This window comes from Stegastes partitus, unplaced genomic scaffold, assembly GCF_000690725.1.
Source record: "Stegastes partitus isolate 25-593 unplaced genomic scaffold, Stegastes_partitus-1.0.2 Scaffold1486, whole genome shotgun sequence".
Taxonomy (NCBI): Eukaryota; Metazoa; Chordata; class Actinopteri; family Pomacentridae; genus Stegastes; species Stegastes partitus.
In genome coordinates this window covers 123,251-146,047 of record NW_007579217.1, presented here as the reverse complement: position 1 = coordinate 146,047, position 22,797 = coordinate 123,251, and the positions used below count along the sequence as shown (strand labels likewise).

General features: G+C 42.9%; 1 protein-coding gene across 3 annotated transcripts; it reads right to left on the bottom strand.

The window, feature by feature from the left end:
• Positions 1–1,204: 1,204 nt before the first annotated feature.
• atp1a3b (ATPase Na+/K+ transporting subunit alpha 3b) lies at positions 1,205–22,561 on the bottom strand. 3 transcript variants are annotated; one of them, XM_008299991.1, is made up of 23 exons: positions 22,545–22,561; positions 22,134–22,225; positions 11,337–11,459; positions 10,609–10,668; positions 10,167–10,370; positions 9,842–9,955; positions 9,225–9,359; positions 8,997–9,114; positions 8,499–8,767; positions 8,002–8,200; positions 7,634–7,878; positions 7,313–7,505; positions 6,350–6,525; positions 6,120–6,256; positions 5,879–6,029; positions 4,808–4,976; positions 4,549–4,703; positions 4,289–4,412; positions 3,853–3,998; positions 3,627–3,757; positions 3,323–3,424; positions 3,136–3,227; positions 1,205–2,764 (listed from the first exon to the last, which is right to left on the bottom strand). In XM_008299991.1, exons 2-23 carry the CDS (start codon positions 22,137–22,139, stop codon positions 2,736–2,738), a joined length of 3,078 nt encoding a protein of 1,025 aa, XP_008298213.1. In that variant the 5' UTR covers positions 22,140–22,225; positions 22,545–22,561; the 3' UTR covers positions 1,205–2,735. The 3 variants fall into 3 exon arrangements, with proteins under 3 accessions (XP_008298213.1, XP_008298212.1, XP_008298215.1); XM_008299990.1 differs by lacking the exon at positions 22,545–22,561 and adding an exon at positions 22,389–22,526; XM_008299993.1 differs by lacking the exon at positions 22,545–22,561 and adding an exon at positions 22,389–22,526 and having other exon boundaries at positions 11,337–11,420.
• Between the last annotated feature and the right edge of the window lie 236 nt (positions 22,562–22,797).

Sequence of the window (22,797 nt, the reverse complement as noted above, 5' to 3'; positions counted from 1 at the left end):
AGGTTGAGAGTGTGAGCATGTTTGTCAGTGAGAGTGACAGAAAGTGGGTGTGCGCTCGTGTGTGTGTGTATGTATGAGCTGGAAACAGTGTGTTTGTCATTGGACAGTAGTGGAGCAGCTCCACAAACTTTTTGTGCTCCTCACTCAAAGGCACATGCGAAATTTTCTCTGGATGTGGCAAAGTGACCTCTCATAAAACCCAGTCGTTAACTCTCACATTATAGAGCATTATATTTTGTATAATTTATTTGATTTATATACTAGGTGGGCAATAAGAAGTTCATTTAAAATAGATGACCCCTGTGGCACATAAAGGTAGCACAATTACAGTCTGCTCCCATGAGTCAGAAGATATACAGTTTTGCTTTATTTGCAGGAATGGAACTTTTTTTTTTTTCTTTCTTTATTTCATTAACCACAGAAGTTGTTATTCCTCTCTGAACACATCACTCAAACTATTTTTGATTTTCTTCAAATCACTGATGACTTTTGGGGAAACAGTATGATGCTGTTCCTTTTTGCAAGTCTGTCCTGCTGACAGTGACTTTTCCTCCCGGAGCTCATTTCCGCTCATATCAGACACGGCTGACACATATACAGAGCGGCTTTGGTGCATTACCTTGGGATGCTGCCAATTCTTCCTCCTATGGCAGTTTTAGATTATGCAGTTCGCAGGTTGAAGGGCACATGTATTCGCAACACTAGGTGGCATCTCATCCTCGAATTTCTGTTTTGTCAGTTCTGATGCACTTCACAACACTTCAGTTGTCCCCCATGCACAGGGCTTATGTCATTGTAAATTCCATAATGTGAAGAAATAAATTATGGTTTCATATTTGAATACATGTACTTGAATGAGGATAAAAGACAGGAAAATATTCATTTATGTGCATCAGAGAATGTGAGTAAAATGCTGAGAACCTGTTAGTATTCATGAATGCAGTCAGACAGCATATGACAAATATAAATTTTAGTTAAATCCTTCCGCAAATGTTGATCACGAGCTTCAAAAGGTAGCTTGTCTTGCAGGGCTACAGCAACACATTGTTAATTGCATTAGATTACTTATATTATGCACGCCCATCATTGATGAGTAGCACCCTTTGTCAAGTAAGAGTATGAAAAAAGAAAATATGAGTAAAGCTTACCATGCTGCAAATTAAAAAAAGAAAAAAGACAGAGACAAAAACACACTAGACAGGTCTAGGTTGTATTAAATGTTCTAGATGTTTTATTGGTGTTGGTTTCATTTATTTGACACACATGTTCTACTAGTTGTGTATTTTTTTTTCTTGAATTTCAACCTTTTCAGCCATTTGAGATAGACCCAGCTCGAGACCGCTGCCCCTTCACTGGTCTCCAATACATACATGCACACAGACACGGGCCGGACTGATCGGTATCAGGACCTGGACTGAGCCAGACCTGAATCCAATCAGATAACACAACCCAAGCGCGTAGACTCATCGTCACCGCTCACCACATCACGGCACACTTCACCACATCATACCGGCACGCCTGCAGTGACAGGAACCTGAAAGCCTTGGTTGGTGTCTTGCGTCTTTTGGTAAAAACACAACCTAAAAACCCGCTTTTCTGTTGCACTTTAGAATAGCGTCCTGAAAAACCAGCAAAAATAACTGAAACAAAATACAAAAAGAGAGACGGATGTCTCCCAATTTTATTCTATCTCACCAATATTGTTGATGGTCTTCATGAATGTCTCTCTTGAGCTGTTTTTCATCATGTGTTTTTTTTTTTTATTGTTTCATTTAAATTCAGTATAGAATTATATAGCTTACCTAGAGCACACAGAAAGATCGAGTTGTATTTACCAACTTGGGGGTGTACTGCGATAGTTATTAACAAGGACAATGGTTCACACAGTGCACACAAACAGAGACAAACAGGGCAGGAGGGAAGGGAAGGGAGGGGTGTGAGAGACAAAGGGGGAGAGAGGGGGGACAGGACGCCATGGGGTGTGCTTTGTTAGGCCTAAATGAGGAAAAGCAGCTCTCACATACCTCCCCTCCCGTCTTAGAAATAAAAAAAGACAAGTAAAATCATCCAACCCCCCTACCCCACATATTAAAAAACAACAACACTGTGGCCGTTGAGAACAGAATTGAAGGAAAATGGACGCAGTGAGAACGTCAGGGAGGTGACCACTACGCTGGTCCTCCACAGACAGGAGACGGAGGCGAGAGGTGGCAGTCGAAGTGGTGTCGGTGGTGGGATCTCACTGTGTGATCTTTATATCTGTGTGTGATTGGAGGACAAGCAAAGGGTTGGCGAGGGGGAGGAAAGAGAGAGGAGCGAAGGTATACAGAAATACAAGAGGGGAGAGGACGGGAAGAAGAGGGAGGAGAAGGAGCTGGATGGCCCTTTTTTCCAGAGCGTAGACACTGACTTTGTATCTTTAGCTCATTCAAATCTACATACACAATATGCAGCTGCCGTTTGGTAGATATATTGGTTTATGTACACAGCAGTGACAGAACACATGCAAAGAGTATCATAGGAGATGGGGAGAAAGGGGGCAGGTCAATGTAGAAAGTCGTAAAGGTGCTTTTGCTGTTTTTAATCTTTGGGGCAGTTGTGATGAAAATTGCTTCAAAGCGGCTTTTGTCTTTAAGGGGGCAGGGCATCTGGAGGTGTGTCTTGCCAGGGATGGAATGACAGGGGGCAGAAATAAGTGGAGGATGTAAGGGGCTTGAGCAAAGATGCTCCATCGATCAATAGTATGTCTCCTTTTCCACCCAACCTGGAGTGCAAATGAGAAAAACAGAAAGTTCACAGTTAGTTTAACATATTTTCAACATTTTGGGAAATATTTGTTTACTTGCAGAGAGGTGGATGAGAGAATTAAGACCACTCTAATATGATAAATATGAAGCTACGGTCACCAGTCAGTTAGCTTAGACTGAAAACAGGAACGGCTAACCGAACATCACTGCTAAAGCTCCCCAATCCATTAACATGCTGTTTGTTTATTCTGTACCAAAACTGACAAGTGTCAACTATTGTCTTCAGTATGAGTTTGTAAAGCAAACAGCAGAGACAATATAAAGTTACAACCAAAAAAAAAAGGTTGCCCATATAATGGTTTTTTAAAGGAAAGGGAAAAACGCTTACCCCCAGGGTTCCGGCGGAGGAGAAGTTTTCGAACCTCATCATAAACAAAGATGAGAAAACTATAGGGGAATGCACAAAACCACCAGGTAGGCCTGAGGACAAGACAAGAGAAACAGAAGAATGATAAATATTCAAGTAAAGAGATGACTTATTTTATCTTAATGTAGCGTGTGGGAAGGGTATTTACTTCAGAGGATACATCCTAAGTGCCACATCCATGCCTGGGCAGTAGGACAGGAAGGCAGCCAGGGCTGTCTCTTCAAAGAGGCCGAAGATTAGGATCTTATTCCTGGATTGAGAGACACACATGTTATTGGAAAGACGGAAATGTGATGCAGAACTTGAGATTTTCTGACTTATGACTTATATTTTTACTGACTGTTAAACAAACAACAATCAAAACAATACATCAGATGTCATGTTAGGTTCTGGAAACCCAGCTAATGAACGGAAACATGCATATTGTGTCACAGTGTGGTTCTTGTGCTCACTTCATGCCCTGCTGGAACACAGAGTTGCGTCTGGTCTTGCAGATGATGACATCAGCCCACTGCACTACTACAATACTGACAAAGAAGGCTGTGTGACATGTGAACTCCACAATCTTCCTCTGTTCATATGTCTGAGGAGGCGAGAGAGGGCAGACAGTAAGATGAAGCAACAAAACCTGCAGGCAAACAGACGTTCCATTGAACAAAGCGAGTACTACATGCTCACCCATTGCTGTCCATAGCTGTCTTCCAGGTCATTGACAGAGCGATCGTCCCAGTTGAGCCTGATACCTACTAGTCGAGAGGGGAGGAAACCATTTTCAGCCAAGATGACAAAGTAGGAGAAGAAGCCACCCAGGGCCTGGATCATACCTGAGGAAACAAACACACACACAGATTGAGTTACAGATTTGAAAATGTTTACTCCTCCCTAAACATTGCAGATAGGTCTCAAGATAATCCAGCTATTGTTGTTTGTACACAACGATTTGGGATAAAGTTCATTTTAACACAAAATTACTTTCAGGTAACCCAGATCTAACTTTTAGATTATATTATATTACATTCAAATTTATTGTCATTGCACAAGTACTAAGAAAATAAAATGCAGTCCAGATCAAAGACAATTCATGATCTGGATCAACAATCTTCAGTGCACCCACCAATTTGTCCATAGGCAATGCTGATAAGCCTTTCATTCACCAGCTTGTCCCTGAATGGGTTCCTGGGCTGACGCTTCATGATGTCGCTTTCAGCTGCTTCATAAGCCAGAGAGATGGCTGGAACCTGAGGGAGAAGGAAGGAACGTGAACATTTAGTACAGCGTGACACATCTACAGGCACTGTGATCAGTGATGCCTGTGTGTGTGAGCATAAAGCTGTATTTGTTATATCAAACAGTGAGTGTTTGTTCTGCTCTGACCATGTCAGTTCCCAGGTCAATACAGAGGATAGTGATGGTTCCCAGTGGCAGAGGAATGTTGACTATGATGAAGAGCAGGAAGGGAGTGATCTCTGGGATGTTGCTGGTCAAGGTGTAGGCAATTGACTTCTTTAGGTTGTCAAAGATCAAGCGGCCTACAGGGGAAAAAGCAGTCAGGTTACATCCATTAACTTGTACCTCTAAATCCACATAAACATGCACTGATCCTTCCTTGCACCGGTCCTCTGGGTCTTCTCACCTTCCTCTACTCCAGTCACAATAGAAGCAAAGTTGTCATCCAACAAGATCATGTCAGCAGCCTGTTTGGACACATCGGAGCCTGAGATTCCCATGGCAACACCGATGTCAGCCTTTTTCAGTGCAGGAGAGTCATTCACACCGTCACCAGTCACAGCTACAATGGCACCCTGGGAGAGAAAAAAAGACAGAAAGTTAACAACATAAAATGGTTACGTTTATTCACCTCTCATTTCTTAAGGTTACCTTGAATTTCAGAGAGTTGCTAATTGAAGAAATTGATCCAACAATCAATGTACACTACTCTTAAAATCAATGCAAGACTTGTAATCTCTCTTGTAATCATACATGTATATAAGAGAATACATGAATATAACATTTAAATCCCCATTATTGCCATGTGCTACTTTTGGAAACATTTTTCAGGAAACCAAAACTAATTCATGTCCCCACCCTCAGCCCAACCGCTCAAGGCAGATGGCTGCCCTCCTTTTGGTTCCTCCTACTGCTGCCAAGTGCTTGCTCAAAGGGAATCCAAAGGAAACCTTAAATTTATTGGGTTCTTTGAAATTTGTATGATTTTCACCTTATTATGTAAAGTGTTATGAGATAAAACATATTGTGAATTGGTGCTATATAAATACGACTGAATTGAATTGATTTGAAAAACATCCTATTTAGCAAGTATGAATTAATAAACAACACATGCTAATATATTTTTTGGATTTTTAAAATGAAATGAAACCATATTTAAAATACAGCAAAATGTATTTACATTTGAATAACAATTCTGTATTTTCTTCAAGTTCAGTGTTTTATCATCCATTAAATCAAACCAAAGCCTTTTGGTGTTTCATGTTCCATTTAACCAGCCCTCAGAGTAAAACCACGTTCTATGTATCAGTCTGAGACTCTTCTCTCAGTGGATAACTAGCACCATCTGCTGTTATGTTCATGTAATGATACTTCAAAGTCTAGTCCCTGAATAAACCCGGTGTATTTCTAGCAAAAAAAAAAACCCACTGTCTTCTTTTCAGCTTAGTATATTTTAAGAATGGCAACATATTCCCACCTGTCTCTGGCATCCTTCTACAATGATGAGCTTCTGTTGTGGTGAGGTCCTGGCAAACACAATCTCTGTGTGATTCCTCAGGATGTCGTCCATCTGATCCTGAGATAGATCCTTTAGGTCTGTACCATGGATCACACAGGCTTTGGCATCCCTGAACACATATGTTCAACAATTACTATGGAATTTACAATTTGCTTTGACTTATAAGACTCTGTCCTTGTTCTGTGTGTGTTCTTCATACCTGGGGTTGACCTGGCTGACAGGTATGTTGAGACGAGCTGCAATGTCCTCCACTGTCTCATTGCCCTCTGAAATAATACCCACTCCCTTGGCAATGGCCTTGGCTGTGATTGGATGATCACCGGTGACCATAATGACCTATAAGAACAACAAATGTTATTTTTGTTTACCAGCCTTTAGACACTAATTTGTATGATCAAACATTTTTGTTGTTGAATAGAAGCAGCTCACCTTGATACCAGCAGATCGGCATTTCCCAACAGCATCAGGCACAGCAGCACGAGGAGGATCAATCATGGACATGAGGCCAACAAAGCAAAGGTTGTCTGTCTGGAAGTTAACATCATCTGTGTCGAAGGCAAAGCCCTTGGGGTACTGGTCTTCTGGCAGCAGCAAGTGGCAGAAACCTGGATAGAGAGAAAATGTGTGATTCAATAGTTGATAAGACTGTCAATCAACTCACTTTTCCCATCTCTACTTCTGAAATAGCTTCCAATATCCTTCTTCAGAAAAGGACATTTCAGAAGTGGCTTGTTTTTAGCAATTTAACTGATTTAAGGTGAAAATTTTTGTTGATGTGGGACCAAGCGGTACAATTTTTAAAAAAAAAAAGGTCTGGAGTATGTTCTTTAGCTGTCCCAAATCTGCCGATGTGTCAGAATTAACTAGTTGCTGTTACCTGTAATGCATGCTAGGCTTTTTTTTTTTTTCAAAATAATCAAAGTCCAACACAATTAGACACACTGTAAATGAAGTTCTTTATGTAATATAACATTGACTTTATTGTTGTATCCCCAAATTTGACTTGATAAAATCCTCTAGGAAGAGTAAATAGTAGTTCCTCTTATGCTACATAAACTCTTAAAAAAACCTATTTGAAAAATGCATGAAAATGCATTCTTATAAGTTGTTTTTACTAGTTAATGAGAATTTGATGTTTATATGATTTCTACAAGACAGTGACAGTGTGCATACAGTGAAGCATGATGGTGTAACAGTAGATGGGTATAAGCCAAATAAGCTATGATGTAATGACTAAAAATAATGCAACTTTTGCCAAATTCAGTTATATCATGGTATGAGGAACTGTATTCTCCAGTTACATGTGATTCAACAAAAGCCCTTTTTTTATCTTTTGGAACTTCATGGTCAAACCATCTTACTTTATCTCTCACCAGTTCGAGCTGTCCTTACCCAGTACTCTCTCTCCCAGTCCTCCAAGCTCCATGTAAGCGTTCTGGAAAGCCTCCTTCATCTCCTCATCCATAGGTTGCTCCTTTCCCTGGAGCAGGATGGTGGAACAACGATCCAGGATCCTCTCAGGGGCTCCCTTCATTACCAGCAAGTAGCGATTGTCATTGGGATCCTCTGTTTCATGCACTGAAAGCTAAGGGAGGAGAACAGAGATCAGGGTTAAGATAAAACCCTCTGATGCATTATGTATCACATGTATTGGTATTAATACTGCTGTTGATATTAGTTGTGTGCACACAGCTATACTCAGCTGTTTCTCACCTGATATTTGTTGGTGGAGTTAAATGGAATCTCAGCCACCTTCTTATTCTTGTCCCTCATCATCCTGACAGAGCCGCAGGACAGCTCGATACACTTGAGCAGGGCCGACTCTGAGGCATCACCGGCCACGTCACGCTTCAGGATGGCTATCGAGTCTTGTCCTGCTTTGAACTGTGCACGGTTACACAGCGCAGCAACACGAGCCAGAGACAGCCATGTCACTGAGCTCTTGTCAAATGAAGCACCTGGAGAAGAAACCAAAGAGCGGGTACTATTAGTTGTAATGATGTCTAGTAACCGTTGAATCTTTTTACAGGAGCAACATATTTCAGACACCAGTGGTGCCTGTATGTCCTTCCCTCACTAACCTGACTGGTCCTCAGTGGTGTCAGCCTCGTGGATCTGGTTGTCAAACCACATGTGGGCCACTGTCATTCTGTTTTGGGTGAGGGTGCCGGTCTTGTCAGAGCAGATGGTGGAGGTGGAGCCCAGGGTTTCCACAGCTTCCAAATTTTTTACAAGGCAGTTCTTTTTAGCCATACGCTTGGCAGTCAGAGTCAGACACACCTACAAACAAATACATTCCTTAAGTCAGTTACATATTAATTTGCATTTAGATGCTTCAGCTGTGAAGCTACAAATGTGAATTTCTCTGTTCCTGATGCTAAATTCAGTGAGCATATGGTACAATGAAATAAGATTAAATAGGTTCAATAAGTGACCAATTCGTTATTCTTACAGCATCTTTTAAAGTGAAAGAAAAATAAACAAAAAAGGATTAAAACAGTCACAAAATCAGAAGTAAAGAAATTAAGGAAAAAATTAAAGCCAGTTAAAACAGCCATAGAATTATCTAATTACTTACAGTGACTGTGGCCAGCAGCCCTTCAGGCACGTTAGCCACAATGATGCCAATGAGGAAGATGACGGCCTCCAGCCAGCTGTAACCCAGGATGAGGGCCAGGACGAAAAATGTGACACCCAAGAAGACTGCCACGCCTGTGATGATGTGGATGAAGTGCTCGATCTCCTTGGCAATGGGGGTTTTGCCGGTCTCCAAGCCAGAGGTCAGAGTAGCAATGCGACCCATGACTGTGCGGTCTCCAGTGCAGATAACAATGCCACGTGCTGTGCCTGGTATAGAAAAAACAAACAAAACAGAAATATAATGTATGTCTTGCTGCATCAGCAGCTATGTGTTTCTTTGTATAGCTATGTCTGAGATAAAACATTACATTTAAGTATAAGAACAAAGTGTGTTGAGTGTGAACTTTATCATGTGGCTTAATTAGGTGACTTCAAACACAACCACAGTCACACGAATTAATAATAGCACACAATCCTATTGCCATAGAGACCATACCTTCCACACAGTTGGTGGAGAAAAAGGCAACGTTTCGGGTCTCCAAGGGGTTGTCATGGGTACAGTCAGGTGACCTGCTCTGAGGTTCTGATTCTCCTGTCAGAGAGGAGTTGTCCACCTATTGAGCAACAGAAAAAGTAAAACATGTAGTAATGTAAAACAAAAAGCTGGATTGTGAACACGTGTATGCATATGCATGTATGACAGTGTGTGTCTGTGTTTGTGTACCTTGCAGCCGTGAGCTGAAACCACCCTGATGTCAGCAGGGATCCTGTCTCCTCCCTTCACTTCAATCAGATCTCCAGCCACGACTTCTTCAGCGTTAATCTGCACCTTCTCACCCTCACGGATCACCAATGCTTGCTGTACAGACACATCAGTGGCTTGTTAGAAAAACATTCACACACTGGACACTTGTTAGAAAAGGGTGTACGGTGGGGTTACAGGAGGCAGAAAAAGACCTTTTGTATTCCTTCATGTGAAAAGAGTTCCTGCAGGCATGTTTAACTGTCCATACTATGAATCCCTCACATTTAAAGCATCTCAAATCAAAACACAGAGGACGCCAAATTACTATTTGTAGACTGAGAGTGGCACACAATCAGCGGCAGTGGGATAACAGCTTGATGCAGATCTTGAGTGATATATTAAATGTTGCTGTAGCAGGAGGTAGTGTGCTTTTCAATTATGTAAAACTTGTACCTTAAATCTCATTGAGGTACAAAGTATTGACAACCTATACTTTCTGCCAACTGTTTCTAAAAACCCCAAATGACCTTTTAAGGCTGTACAATTATTTTTCAAATGTGAGAGACAGATGATTTTATACATATGCGCATGTTTACCTGAGGCACCATGTTCTTGAAAGACTCCATAATTTTGGAGCTCTTGGCCTCTTGGAAGTATGAGAAGCAACCAGTGATGATGACAACAGCTGTGAGCACAATACCTAGATACAGCTGGGGGCAGAGAGAGAGAAAGTTAAACATATGTAAGCGTGGGCGGTGGGAAGGCAGTGGGTACGATATGTGTGATGCTGAAATTAATTTTCCAAGGTGTTATTTATGTCAATATTTCAGAGTGTGCGAAAATGTGTTAATGAGGTGTAGATGGGCTAGACGTGAATATGTTTGTAAAATATCGGTGTGATAAATTGTGCGGATTGCTCACATTGTCGCCTGCTGGATCATCCTCAGTGGCAGCCTGAATGGCGTAGGCCAGAAAGCAGAGGATGGCGCCAATCCACAGCAGGATGGAGAATCCACCAAACAGCTGGCGACAGAACTTAACCCATTCTGGGGTGGTGGGAGGAGGGGTGAGAGCGTTGGGACCATCCCTGATCAGAAACTCTGCTGCCTTGGCATTGGTCAGTCCCTGGAGGGAACAGTGAGAAGAGGAGTAAAGAGACAGGTCTGCACTGACACAAAGTCAACAAACTTTTTGCTGAAGTTTGATAACATTGTCATATTTCCTTAATATGCCTTTGGAGTCCAGTGGACTTCAGAGCTGGGTCATCCAAAAACTCTAATAACAAAAAGAGGTGCCCTACTGCCACCTAGTGGCAAACTGGTAGAACTGCCTTAAACCATGTATGTGTCATGTCTCCACTCACCTGGACAATGTCAGTCTGGAATTTCCGGCATACCTCTTCTACGGACATCTTATGTTCCGTCTGTAAAAAACAAAACAGGAACAAAATAAAAACAAAAACAAAACAAAACAAAGCAAAAAACACAGATTAATACTCTATGTTGTTTAGAGTTAGGTTTCTGTTTTATGCATGCAAGGAAATTTAGTATAAAATAGCCTAAATTAAACATGAGTTATGCTAATATGCACAAAAAGTATTTTTTCAAACTTTCAAACTTCAATCTTTTCAAACACCTAAAGCATTAACTACATACAAGGTAATTAGAATTTTACTCCATGCATGCAGTTCACCTGAGAGACACGGGTATCAGGGCAGCCAGGTTTGGCGACCCTGGTGCCTGTTTCTTGCACTGAAATGTGGGATCAAACTGACAACTTCTTGATAACAAGTTACCACTTTCCCCAGCAAAAATACACTATTATGAAAAAAAAAAGACAAAAAAATTCCTTCTGTTCAAAAAAAAAAAACGAAAAAATGCTGTCACCTGAATTTCAAAAACTACATCCTGCTGCAGGATGTTTTTTTTTCAAATTTACATGGATGATGTAAACAACCTTTAAAAAGATCGGGGAAATTTACACACCAATTTAATCCGCCTTTGACTGACAGGATTCAAAGCAAATTGATCACAAACATAATTTTGATTTCAGTTTCACAAGTGTTCTGAGAAAACAAAGGGTTTTACTTACAATAGGTACTTCCTTCTTCAGGTCATCCATGTCCTTGGTTGCCGCCCCCCCCTTCTTCTTCTTGGGGGATCGGTCATCTTTGTCCTGTGTGGTGGCAACGCGGTAACTGTCTGACCGTCCATACTACAGACACACACACATGTTTTATACATGCCCTTCGACTAAATTAAGGGGTTTTAACTCTTCTCTGCTTTTGTAAAAGGGTATTTTAGGATATCCATCAACAATTATACTTCGTCTGCCCCCTTAAGGATATTTATCAGCCACTGACTGCAACAACAGAATGAAAGCCAGCGGGCTTCATTGAATTGCCCTTTACGTTTCTCTGTTTCACTGCAGAGTCAAAGTTGTATCCTTGTGAAGTGGCCTTTTGTGACAGGTAGCATTTCTCAGAACGTCATAATGTCAATTATTTGTAGTTTATGAGGAACAAATGCAAAAGAACTTTTGAAAATGTAAAGGAAAACTGCATTACCCTGGTAGCTCTGTTTCACAAAAACAAAAATATCTACATTCAGTGTCATCTATCACCACACATCAAACACAAGGAGTCTGCTGGGCACCAACTTGATCGCCATTGATCAAATAATTCCTGCTCTAATGTCCAATAACCATCCAGACACATTAAAACCTAATCAAGTGCAGATGATTAAACTTGTAGGTTTTAATTTATCGCCTCCTGCTCCTTTTCATTTAGTTATCTAACAGCAAGCATTAAGGACTCGGGTGAGAGAAAGAGAGAGTAGGAAAACTGAGTTCATCAAAGGGTTTCTTAACAGATTTTAGCATTTCTACAATATTACACCAGATGCATCAGAGAAACGTTGTTGACAGGGTTCAGAGGACAGTAAGCCACAAGTGAAAACATGCACAATGAACATCTTTATCCTCTTCTTCCTGCTGTATTTCACAGCCTGATGTTCCAGATGTGTTTTTCACTGTAACCATTCCCTCAGAAATTGGCTTGTGTTGTTAAACCAGACATCTGTGGCCTATTAATAATCCAGATTTAGTCCACCAGTGCACAATGTAGTCCTTTTATAACTGTAACTCTAGCCCTTTGTCCGGAAGAGCAGCCTGACCGATGGTACGCATCAATACAAATGTGCCTCATTTAAAGGTCAGAGGTGACATGGAAAGGGAAAAAAATCACTCCCAGGAAGTGTGAGTGGGTCCCAACAGACAGGCCCTTCATTGACACAACTTGATCATCAAGGAAATTGAGCAATCAATGGAGTCAGTGATATACTGATAAGTTCAAGCAGGGGTTTGCAAACCCGACATAGTAAGTGTAGACAGGGCGAATCCAGCCCATATTGATGAAATGTAATTTGATCTCAGCCAGACAGGAAAGTCAATACCAATAAACTAATAATCAGTGACAGTAATCATCTTATGGATTAGGTTTGTATGTCAAAGTATTAGAAAATGACATTAAAGGTTAAAGCTTCACTGGCAGCTTAAGTTTGAGGAGTTACTGGCTGCATGACATAAAAATCGCTGTTGAGCTGAACTCACTAAAGTAATCTCCCTATCTAGTGCTACAGCCAGGCTGTAACAACCAGCAGGAGCACTGATGGTACAGCTAACTGCTACTTGATTGCTTCTTTGAATCGGATATAATACGGTAGACACCAACTGCAAAGGTAAAAACTAATCTGGCCTTTAACGTAGTTTTTTTTAAAGCGTGCTTACTTTCAAAAAAGTCCAAACCAAACCCATGTATTCACAAAAGCATGTGCGAGGGAGTATGAGTTAAGCTCGGAAGTCCTCCACACATGTTGACAGACAGAGTCACACACCCAAACCACACCTAAACACACACATCAGCAGCAGATAAAATGGGACAAACAAAGATCAAGTTGCCACTGCACTTCCCAACGGAGCTGTAATTGTGCTGCTATTGTGTGAAACTCTTGTGAAATCATGCCTCTACATATTACATGTCTGTGTGGTTACAAGGACCAGTCTTTCTGGTTCGTCCTCATAAAAAAGGCTCAACGAAACGACTCATAGATGACAACTCTCACCGATTTAACTATGGAGGAAAGGGTGCTCAACGATCACTTGTGAATTGAAAACAAACAAAGAAAGCACTCATAAAGCATGTCAGGCAGAGAGCAGCATGTGAGCGTGATGGAGCTGTTTTACCTAAACGCAAATACACACACACACAAACACACACACACACACACAGAATTCTGCCACAAAAGAGCAGGTGAGCAAATGTCTTGCTGCAGCAAGACCAGGCAGGCCTGTTGAGGCAGAGGCTGCATAGAGTAGAGACTGATGCAGTGGAAAATTACTGCTGCCGATCCCCTCTGAGACAGACCCTGGATGTGTGTGTGTCTTAACGTGTGTGTGTGCGTGTCTGAGAATGACGAGGAAGTTGTGCGGGGGTGTGTTGGCACATACATGCATATGCGTGTATTATGTGCATGTGTTACTCATTTGAGATGAAATGAGTGAATAATTACTCCACATCTCTTTTTTGAGATGAAACATGTTAATTAACATTGAAAGATATAGGTTTATTCCTATTCAATTTTCATTTCACACCACATTTTCGATGATGTCAGTGAGTGTATTTTTCCACAGCTATTTCATTGTTGCTGTGGTTAGTAGGGGAAGTACACTTTTAGAAAGCACTGCCAGCTCACAGCGCAGCTGCGCCTCTAGGAGGACACATGCTTAAATCCATATTATAAATACAGACAGCTCTATTCTCTTTATGTTGCACACACAGAAGCGTGTGTGCATAAGGCCAGATAAGAGATCTGGTTGGCAGGGAGGTGGAGTCGAGCGCCCAAACAAAGAGAAATGTGGTGAAAAGTAAAGACTAGTAGAGACGGATGTGAACGGGGTGGATGACAGACAGGACTAGGCACATGGAAACGGAGACATCAGTGGGAGGTGAGAAGTAGACACGGATAAAGAGAGAGAAAGGCAGATGGAGAAAGGATCAGAGAGTGAGTGAGAGAGCGAGAGAAGCTGCTGTCACCCTTCTCTCATGCTTCTAATTAGATATTGACCAGCAGTCTTTGTCTGCTGGCTCTGTGTCAGTGTTTGACCTGCAGTGACCCCACTCAAATAAATTGCACAACCTCACTTATGTTGTATGTCTATGTGTGTGTGTGTGTGTGTCACTTTGAGTGTGTGTTCTCATATGCTAATAGATTATTTTCTCACTCTGGGTGTCTGTGTCTGTCCTGAACGGTATGCTCATTTGCAGATATGAATCAGCATGACTCACAGAGAAAGGAGATGTTGCAATCTTATCCTTTGTCTCTGTTTACAGAAAGTAGAGTAAGTTATGTGCATACCTGTTCAGGTTTTGTAGTGTGTTAGTGTGCTTGTCATTAATAAAAGAAGGGACAGCCTGTAATATTGTGCAAAAATGAACAAAAAAAACATTAAAAGTAAAATGACAGGATTGTGTACTAATACTATAATCTGTTGTCAGATTTGTCTATAAATGGCCCTAATATTAACTGCTGAATTAAATCAGTCGAGAGAGATGATGTCCATATTTTGTGGTTATACAATCCATGTGTCTTAGCAAATGTGCAGCCTGTGTGTGTCTGTATGGATGTCCAGCTGCCTCACACAGCTCTGGGTAATTTAATGAGCCTCCTCAGTCCTGAGGAAGGAAACAGAGACTTGGGGCTGGAATTACAGACGCCCACTCTCGCACAAGCGCACAGACAAAAAGAATAATGGACAGACATATCTGTGACATCATCAGGAAATGGAAGAATGTTGTGCTCCTTTATGGATTACACAGTATAATCGCTCACATCCACATCGGCTTATTAAAATGTGCTTAAAGTATAAATAATGCAATTTAGCCACTGTTTCATGTGTCTGCCTGCTGCTTGAAATCTCATCATAAATTATTTTGCAGGCCTACTCTGGCTAACCAAACTAAACCTTGCAATTTGCCCTCATGTGAACAACACTGACGAGTGAGTGTGTTTGTAGGGGAAGTAACCATGGTGATCGGCACGGCCATTGGCATGGTGACAGAGCTCAGCAGGCCTTGTACACCTAGGATCCCCTGATGTGATTCGGGATAAGTAATAATTGACGCATCTGTAACTGGACACTGTATTCACTGCTGCATAACACGGACAGGCAATTGATTCAAGGCATTAGTGTGCGTTGGTGTGTCCTTATGTCTGTGTGTGTCTATGTGAGCAGAGGTGAGTCATTGTACTGGCTTCAGTCTGTATGTGCAGCGTCGACACGCATTGCGGCAGAGAAGGTGAGGGAGAAATGGAGTGAACGAAAGAGAGACCTAGTCACTGTACAACAATTTGATAAGACCCCTAAATCTCACAGGGAGAGAGACCTGACTCTGTAGAGGCTTGAGAAAATCTTCCAAAAGTGTCACCATTGTAGTTGCAAAAGATTGAGCATATGTAAGTCAGACTAAAACTTCTTCAACACCATGAAACTGCGCAGACATGGACTTAAACTCTGCTGTGCTTTGCACGTCATGTACCCACTAAATTAGATGTTCATCTTAGGAGTGGCCTCTGAAAGGAGAACTATCATGTCGAAAATGTTTGGAACAACAGGCTGAGGCACGCAGCCTGATGGGGGATTTGATTTGGACCGGGAAGTTATTTTCTTCCTCCTTAATTGCACACATATGAAGCCTGCAGCAGAACACAAACTGTTGTGCCAGCTACACAAATGAAAGAATTTTGTGGTTGTTGTTGGGCCGTTTTTTTCCGTCCTTATGTAAAACTCAGATAAGGAAGCGGTTTCTGAGTGGAAAAAGTACCACGCTGATCTCTTTTGTTCCCATATTATCGTTCCACAAGCCCTCACAGTGTGAGTCATACTCATGTATGACTATGTCTGACTTCCTCTTTCTACTGGGCAGCTGCGTGCAGCGACCACAGCAATTCCCCGTGTGCTTATCATGTGAGAGCTGCATCATGTTGTCACTGGAAGTTTTTCACTTGACTGTACAATGTCTCACACATTGCCATTTCATTCGTGCTCAGGCCACATACCAAGTTAGTCAGAATGACTCATTTAAAGCAAAGCCAGTGGTCTATAAATAAACACACTACATTTCTTCTGAGTTTCTTTAAAGGTAACATGAGGAGGGTATTGAGTCCAATCCATGCCATTTCTCCTCTTGTAAAGTGTTACTGGGATCTCCACCACACTTCGGGCTTTTTGGGTTCTCTGTATAAATGTTGTAAAGTCTTCTCCTTCCTATGTGAAGTGCTTTCAGGTGACGTGAATTAGCGTTATATAAATAAAACTGAGAGTGAACCTTTGTTGGCACCATCAACTCTATGAATTATTAAATAAAAGCAAAAATAAAGTCCAATTCAACATTTAAAACACCTAAATGAAAAAAAACAACAACATAAAAACTAATAATAAAATGCAAAAGGTGCCAAAGGGTATGAATTGTTAAAATGTGGTCATGGTTCAGAATCGAATCTCTGGCTTGCTACTGTAATTGTAGCGTGTGTGTGTATATATTTTAATGCATGCATGCGTGTGAGTGTGTGCAACGCTGCAAGGTCATTGGGCCATCTGCTGTTTCTTAGAGCAGGATGAGAGGGCTCTGGGCCACAGTAGGGGGCTCAGGCTGGGAACCAAGGGACATGGCTGTTGGGATTAGCTAGTCTGATTACTACATGGGATTAGCCCTCGATGCTTCTCCTCCTCTTTGTCTCTCTCTTACTCTTCTCTCTCTACCATTCCCTCTCAAATGCATAAATGCAACGTCCACGTTTATAATAAAGTCTTGGTGCCAATTACTTGGTAAAGGGCTTCTGACAGTACTGGGTAAGGAAATGATGGGATGGTTAATTTTAGCTGATGGTTAGTGTTTAGATGCCTTGAAAAACAATTTCAAGATACTTATTTCAATTCTCTGTATCATCCTTGACAGTGATGTAAAGGCTGCTTATCGTTCTATTTAACAAAGTGAACAGACATCAAAAGGAGGCGATTCCAGATATCAGACATGAAGATGAAAGGGGAAAGAAGGCATGAAACCTTTGGAGAGACTACAGCAGTCTCTAAGGACATCCTCTAACTACTGAGTGGCAGTTGAAAATAAAAACTACATGTACATGTAATGGATTGTTCTGATGAAATAATACACAGAAACAGATCTTTAAAAAAATAAATTAAAAATTTAAAGTGCAGTAAAAAAAAAAAAAAAGACTGAACCTGATTAAGAGAACTGAAAGAAAACCTTAATTGCCAAACCACATAAACTCAAAAAGAAGACAACTCTCTTTAGTTCTCAAATAATCTTCCTTGTGCTTGCTCAAATAACTAAAACCAATCAAAAGCAAGAAGTGGAACCACACAGAAATCCAACTAATTTAAATTATAACCCCTTTCTCCCTCCTCAACTCTGTTCCCTCCCTCCTATATGCCCGTCCTGTCATCGTCTTCATTTGTTCATCCTACACAGACAGTTGTGTAATTGTGTAACTTCATATCAGTGCTGCCCAATAGTCGGAGCTGTGAGGACATTATACTGCTGTCTGTGTGTCTTGGCCAGTGTGTGAGTGTGGCCTCGGCTAGATTAGGAGTGTAAATCTTGACTTCTTGGCGCTAGTAGAGAACATGGCATCCTGCCATGGTGTGAGAGAGAGGCACCCTTGGACTCACCACCAGGTAGGTGGCCACACAGAGAAGTGCAGATGTTCATGCATGCACATCCACGCATTCAGCTGACTGCACAACTACTCACATCATCACTGGATTCCACGGCAGAATCTGTTATGTGGGGTGCATCAGACAACGTGCAAATATAATGAAAACTCATTCAGTATTCTGGAATATGTTTACTGTTAATCGTAAAGCTACTTGGAGAGCTGTGTAACTTTGTCACTGTATTGCAGCATTTAATGTAGCAAAGATCAAACCATTTCCTTTTGATCTGAACAACTCTTTGTCCATTGTGGCTGCCCAGTGCCACACGTTGAGCTTTGATGTATTCACACAGAGACACACACACATCTCCAGGACAACAAAGTGAATTAGTCATGTTGCTGTAGTCAGGCAACCCAGCCCTTCTGAACTGCTCTCTTTATGGGAGGCCATCAGCACTTGAACGCTAAAAAAACTGTTGGTTATATCAATCACTGTGTCTGCTGTTATCTTTTTTTTAAGTAATATATAAAGGAGACAGCACTGACCTTTACATTTTATTACACAAGCTGCTACTAAGCTCATTGCTCAGGCCTGGCCCTGTTAGTCTCAGGCTAGTGATGAAGCTAAACCCAGGTTTCTGTAAAGTACAAGAGAAATCTGAACTGTGGCAGGAAGACTAAGGAAACGTCCTTATTACACATTATATGTATTGATCAAAGATTGTCAAGTGGCTTAAATGGGAACATGGGAAGCATTTCAAAGGGTCATCATATTCCTCCTAGGCCACAGGTCCCAAACACCAGGCAGTAAAACCGCACAGCTTATCAGATCCAATATGGACCGGCTTTTCTATTGTGTCCTGCAACGTGTAGGACAGATCCGGCAGGCTACAGTGCAGCCTATCAGCATCAGGTAGCAGGTGCAATGGGGAGGGATGTGCAGCACTCTGCACCAAACTGAGGGCTGGGCCTCTGCAGCGGCCACACACATCAAACTCCAGAATTATTTTCAATAACCACTTCTAACTTCTCTTCTACCACCGCACACATCTACGTAGTGCCAATATAAAAGGACATCCTGTTTTAGTAACTTTTTACATCATGAGGCAAGTCCAGCCAAAGCCTTACAGGGAAGATGACACTAACAGGAGCCTTATCATCATACTCCAGCTCTCCGTGCAGCACAGCCACACCCCATGTCACCCGCCATTATGACCTTCTAACAAACCCTTAGTGTTACTGCAACATCTGCATTTTTCTACAATCGTTTCCAGGCCCACCTACGCTCTGCTTCAACAGCCTCTCCACTACATAACTAAACATTCAGTCAGAAATGAATGCCCATCCCTTCTCTCCCTACTCCATCTGTCTCCTCTTTCCCTGACAACCAATCCCACAAGGTGCAGCAAGAGGAAACACGAGCCGTGGTAATGTGAGACTCGGGTCATTATCCTGTAACAGGATACAAAGCCAAGCAGCCCTCCCCTTCATACACCACCTCCCTCACTTTAAATCCCTCTCTATTGCTCTCACTACACCTGCAGACTAGTCACTACTTATCTGCCCTTCCTCCCTCTCTCTCTCTTTCTCTCTGTCTCTGAACAGTGGCACCCTCCCTCCACATCTGTCACGTGTCTGAAGGTGAAAAGCAGAAATCAATGTATGTGCACAGCCCTTCATCCACATCTCACTTTACATCCCTGTTATAGACTCATCAGTTTCAGACACTGTGAGGTACAGCTGCGTCAGTGTAAGAAGAAGAACAGTGAACAAGATGAGAATGTGATGCGAGCCATTCAAAGCACTGTCTGTGTTTAGGGAGGCATTTCCAAATTTAGAATAGCTCTCTTTCTGCCTGGGACAATGCATCCCTCTGCTCCCTGTTCTCTGCTGCGTTCTTGACACATGTTCAGGCTGCACTCTGTAGCATCACTGCTGTCTCTTGACCCGGTCTTTTTCTGCGTGTCTCCTCGGGCCAGCCTATCACAGCTCTTTACAGGGAATTTCCACACCAGAGTCCCCGCCCCCGGTTTGACGCAGAAGGCACGTCGCAAGCGATGCCCCTTGCGGCCTTGGGAAAGGACAGCTGGCAGTGCCATCGCACAGTGCGCCAGTGCGGAATTCTCAGAAGAAGGACAGAACGAGAGACTAGTAAGTGTAATCCACCAGCGGCAGCTAGGCCTGATGAAAAAATCTAACGCTCAATCCCTTCTTGCGTCTATCCATCCCTTTTTCCATTCAGGGTCACCTCCGCGCGCAAAGGGCGAAAGGCAAAGAAATACCCTTCACGGACCGCCAGAGGTGCTTTTATTCCTTTATATTCTGTTGGACGCCTCTGGAGAAATGTGGCATCTTGCGACATGACACATCATTCCGCGCGTCTCTCCCTCACACTGCTTAACCAAACTACCACACAGCAGCAGTACGTGCGTAAGCACTTTTTGCACTCCCTTTTGACGCAGTGCCCACTAACGCTGCCGGGTTTGCTTCCACATTTAAATTAAATGAAGACTCTGACACGGACCGGAGGACCCCCACCCCACCCTCACCCCCCCACCCAATCCCCCTCTCCCCATCTCCCTCTTCAACCGATGCTACATCTCTGTCATCTCTCTCTCAGATGCTGCAGGGGCATCAGCTGGTGTGAATGCGATGACACCGGCTCGCACTGGCTCTACAGCGGTGGATGTTCTTCAGCACCGCATGGCCTGCTGTCTGCAGCGTCATGCCACCGCAACGCTCCGCAGGCACATCGGCCAGAAATTAAAAATTACAACTCCTTTCGCAGGATGATGATGACGACGATGATGATGATGATGATGATGATGAAGCAGAAATTGCGCAATAGCTTGCACCGGCCGTCGCCTTGGGTTATGGCTAGTATTTTTCCACCGTGCTCCACTGATCAATTTACATGGCTAATAAGTTTATGTAGCCTAGATAACCGGACACAGATCGGATGCGTTTAATGATTCAATGGATGTGCGCAGCAGATAAGAACTCTCTAAAGTCATAGCCTACAAACAAACTTAACTCTAACGAACACGTCGTACTGGACGCATCGTTTCGTTAATCTATAGTGTGTGTAAATGTGTTCACTGCTGGCGATTATCGAATCCCTGTTATGTCACAAATTAAAGGGGAAATAAGCTGGTGAGGCGCTTATTCCCGGTAACCGCATTATGACGCACGGGTCATCGAGGGTGCCGAGGATGAGACTGCTCAGCTGATAGTGTCCACTGTAAGGACGCGATGGACTCAGCATCTTGCCGGTTCACTGTCGGATGCTTTCGCTTGTGCGGCACCGGAGGACGAGAGAGAGAGAGAGAGAGAGAGAGGGAACAGCTAGCAGCCGGGTTTTACAGCAGGGAGGACGAAAGTAGCGGTGTTAGGTGGCAGCGAGTGCGTAAAGGAGGTCACGATGCACTCTGATCGTTGTTCGCAGAGAAAGTGATGCAGCACAAATGTACACTTCAAATGCAACAAAAATGTTTTTCAACTGCAGGTAAATAAGAGGTAAAGATGCACCCCCCCCCTCCCCTCCCCTCCCCTCCCTCAAGCCCCCCCACCACCCTTCTCCCACCCCACCCCCCACGAGAGCGCACTCTGGAAGAATAAACCGATTAGGCCTACCGTGGCTGGCAAGGTTACAGCCTCAAAGCGAGGCCTGACAGAGATGTAAAAGAGTAGAATATAACACGGTGACGACCTCTAAACCACACACATCTGCTCTCCTCAGCTGGGGAGAGTTTGGCAATAGTTTTTTTTTTTTTATGTACATTTCGGCACAGAGTGTCCTAACTACATGGATCAGAAAATGACACGAGCTAATATAATATTCTATTCAAATGAAAACAAGCGGAGCAGTTCATGAGCCACTGCTCTTTACCTCTGCACTAGACAGGAGCTTCGTGGCTACATCAATTTGTCGCAGTCTAGGAGACCAGGGTAAAACAGAGTTCCGCATTAGAGTCAATGTCACTCAGACAAATAGTGTTTCCATGAAGGTAACAAAAATGACATCCCGGCTCGATTTGAAGTCTTTGCTCGTTAGGAGCGCAGATGTCGGGTGTCAGAACCTCTCACTTCTCAGGCCACTTCAGCTGGATTTACAACGCAGTTAGAAAAAAAAAAAAGTTGGAATCGTCAGTCTTACCCCCATGTTGGCGCAGTCACTCTTCTCCTCTCAGGTGATGCACGGCTTGAGAGGTGTCAGCCCTCACGTTGAATTATATCAAAATGCCTTGCCTTAAAAAAAACAACAGAAGATACGCTCAGTTGTTATTAGTTGCCTAGATGAAGGGGAGGAAACAAGGAGGGGAGGAAAGGACGTTAGACAAGTTGGCCTATCTAATAGTCTGGATTTCAAAAAAAGGAGTTTTCTTAGGCTTAAATGAGCTGTCTCTCAAACCTTTAAAACGGTTAGGCTACGATCTCCCTCTGTGAGACGCGTTTCAAATGAATTTTTGCGGTCTCAAGCGGAGCATCACGCGGGAATCCGCTTCCTTCCTCTGCTCTCTGATACTTGCGGTGAAAGACCGGCGAAACTACCGAACCGCACTGCTACCTTTTTCAGGACTTGGTCTCCCTCCGCGCTCCTGCCGGCTGCCGCAGTACTCCGTTCCTCTAGCCGCACCACTCCGCCAGTGCAAGAAACGCACCCTCGAGCAAATGGGTGAACCGAGGGGGCCACTTGGTCCCGCCCACCGCCAACACGCGCGGCCAATCATAATTCGGAGCGTCTCATCGGCATTGGGATCGCTGACCAGTTGGTTTCATCTCGGTCCACCAGCGAGCCAATAGAAACCCATTTTGCCCCT